The sequence below is a fragment of the Plasmodium falciparum genome (assembly GCF_000002765.6).
Source record: "Plasmodium falciparum 3D7 genome assembly, chromosome: 14".
Lineage (NCBI taxonomy): Eukaryota > Apicomplexa > Aconoidasida > Haemosporida > Plasmodiidae > Plasmodium > Plasmodium falciparum.
The window spans coordinates 2,912,501-2,915,000 of NC_037283.1; the positions used below are offsets into that span (position 1 = coordinate 2,912,501).

A 2,500-nucleotide genomic window follows, 5' to 3' on the forward strand; every position below is an offset into this window, starting at 1 on the left:
TGTATGACAATGATATAAAAATATGTTTACCTACAAGAATTGGATTTTCGAAAGCTTTTATGTCTATGGTGGACGGTATAAAATGGGGATGGGGATTTACTAATACACCTAAAGAAACTTCTAAATATTATATAAATGAAATATTATGTGGATGTATATTATGTTTAACTATGTTACCAGAAATGATTTCTTTTTGTATGATAGCAAAAATACCACCATATCTTGGTTTACAAGGAGCTTCTTTTTTATCTTTAATAACATCAATTTTTGGTGGTTCTCCTGCAGTGATACATGGTGTTACAGGAGCTTTTGCATCTGTTTGCTCCAAATATTTAGTTGAAAATAATAATGTTGATTTATTACCAGATGGAATTGAACGATTATATATTTGTATATTCATATGTTCAGTGATGTTATTTTTTTTTTCGTATTTCCATATGTCTGCTTTAATTCAATTAATACCTACACCAGTCTTTATTGGTTACTGTAATGGCCTTTCCATTATTTTTTTAAGAGCTCAATTACATAACTTAAAAAATCCATATACTCATGAATATATTAAGGGACACTATTTGCTTTTTTTTATCATCATATGTACGTTGGTGGTTTTGATCGTGGAGTTATGGAAAAAAATACCAAAGGTAATATTAAAATTAAAAGGAAAATTAAAAGGAAAATTAAAAGGAAAATTAAAAAGAAATGTTATATGTATATAAAACATAAATATGTAAATATATAAATATATATATGTATTTTATTTTATGATTAGCTAGCCATATTTAAATTTTTTTTTTTTTTTTTTTTTTTTTTTTTTTTTATTTTGGCTACCTGTTTATAGGTTGGTCAGAAAATTCCTTCCTCCCTGATAGCCATAACTGTAACTATATTTGTGGAGTTTGTCATTTTGAGAAAGTTTTTACATAACAATTTTGCTTCCTTCAAAGATGTGAAATCATTTACAGTAGGGGATATGTTTTCGTTTACTTCTGATAAAGCAAAACCGACATTTTTGTTTACGAATAAAGATTTAAATTTTTCAAAGGTGGAATTTAATATGGACTTGATCAAACAAGGTAATAAAAAAAAAAAATATATACATATATATATATATAGTGAGAATAACATTATGATGTGCATAAGAGAATATATATATTTTTATGTGTATACAGGTATTTTTTTTTTATTATTATTTTTTTTTTTAATATTACTATCTATGCATATATATAATTATATATATATATATATATATATATATATATATATATATATATATATTGTTTACTTTTATTTAATTTTTGTGTTTTCTTGGTATAATTTTAATTATATGAACAAAAAAAATGAATATATAAAAATTAGTTTGTCATATATTATTTTTCACTGTAACTGTTTTTTTTTTTTTTATCCTTTTAGTTGCGAACATGTTCACTGTCCTTCTTGTTGAAGCATTAATGGTTAGTGAAGTTATAAAAGATATGGGAGGTGCTGAATGTGATACGAATGAAACAATTTTTTCTCTTTTTATTGGGAACGTTTTAGCATCATTAGGTAGTGCAGTAGGTGGTAGTAGTTTATTAGGATTGTCTGTTTTAAATTATAGAAATGGAGCAAGGGGTAAAGAGAGTGGAGTGGTGGCTTCTATTTTGATATATGCTATTTTATTGTTTGGATACTCATTATTAAATTATATACCTTTATCATTTCTTTGTGGAATTATGATAACTGTGTTTATTCATTGCTTCAAGTGGTTTTCTATTCCGATAGTCTTTTTTACATTTTGTCCAGGTTATATAAGAAATTGTCATCCATGTATGAGTAGAAAAATTTCAAGATGGGATGCCTTCATCATAGTTCTTGTAACAGTTTTATGTGTAAGTAGAATGAATATGTAAATATATACAGATAGATGTATATTTTTATTATATATATATATATATATATATATATATATATTTCATTACACAGGTATTTGTTAGTGTACCAAATGGTGTGTTAACTGGAATAATTTTGTCAGCCTTAGTTTATGTATGGCAAAGCAAATCAACATTTAAATTTGAAATATTTTATGATAGAGATACAGATACGAAGGTATTAGAAAAAAAAAAAAAATATATATAATATATATATTATAGGTGTAGCTATTCCGTGTAACACATTTTTGAAAAGAAATAATATATATATATATATATATATATATATATTTTATTTATTTATATTTATTTTTTTTAATTTTTCGATTTAGTATTACGAAATTGAGGGTCATCTTTTTTATGCTTCTAAGAAAATGTTTACAAGATTGTTCAATTACGAAAATGACAGCTCAACTGTGAATATTGTTCTTAAAGGTAAAAGTACTTTATTTGATTATACAGCAATAGAAGCTTTAACATCGGTAAAACAACAATACAATGTTAATAATAAGAATGTGACTATACATGGATTAAGTCATGAATGTATTAAGAAAATAGCCAAAATGAATCACTTATGTAAACAAATTGATGTT

The 2,500-nt window shown here is 24.3% G+C and overlaps 1 protein-coding gene across 1 annotated transcript in view; it reads left to right on the plus strand.

Annotated features, from left to right (window-relative positions):
- The window catches only part of PF3D7_1471200 (inorganic anion exchanger, inorganic anion antiporter), a gene marked incomplete at both ends in the record, with an annotated part of 2,969 nt that overhangs the window by 115 nt on the left and 354 nt on the right, over positions 1-2,500 (plus strand). Inside the window, 5 exons of the mRNA XM_001348817.1 lie at positions 1-641; positions 839-1,073; positions 1,411-1,868; positions 1,963-2,085; positions 2,240-2,500. The exon at positions 1-641 is cut by the window's left edge and continues 115 nt beyond it; the exon at positions 2,240-2,500 is cut by the window's right edge and continues 66 nt beyond it. Coding sequence (XP_001348853.1) covers positions 1-641; positions 839-1,073; positions 1,411-1,868; positions 1,963-2,085; positions 2,240-2,500 — 1,718 coding nt within the window. The remainder of the gene's footprint in view (positions 642-838; positions 1,074-1,410; positions 1,869-1,962; positions 2,086-2,239) is intronic.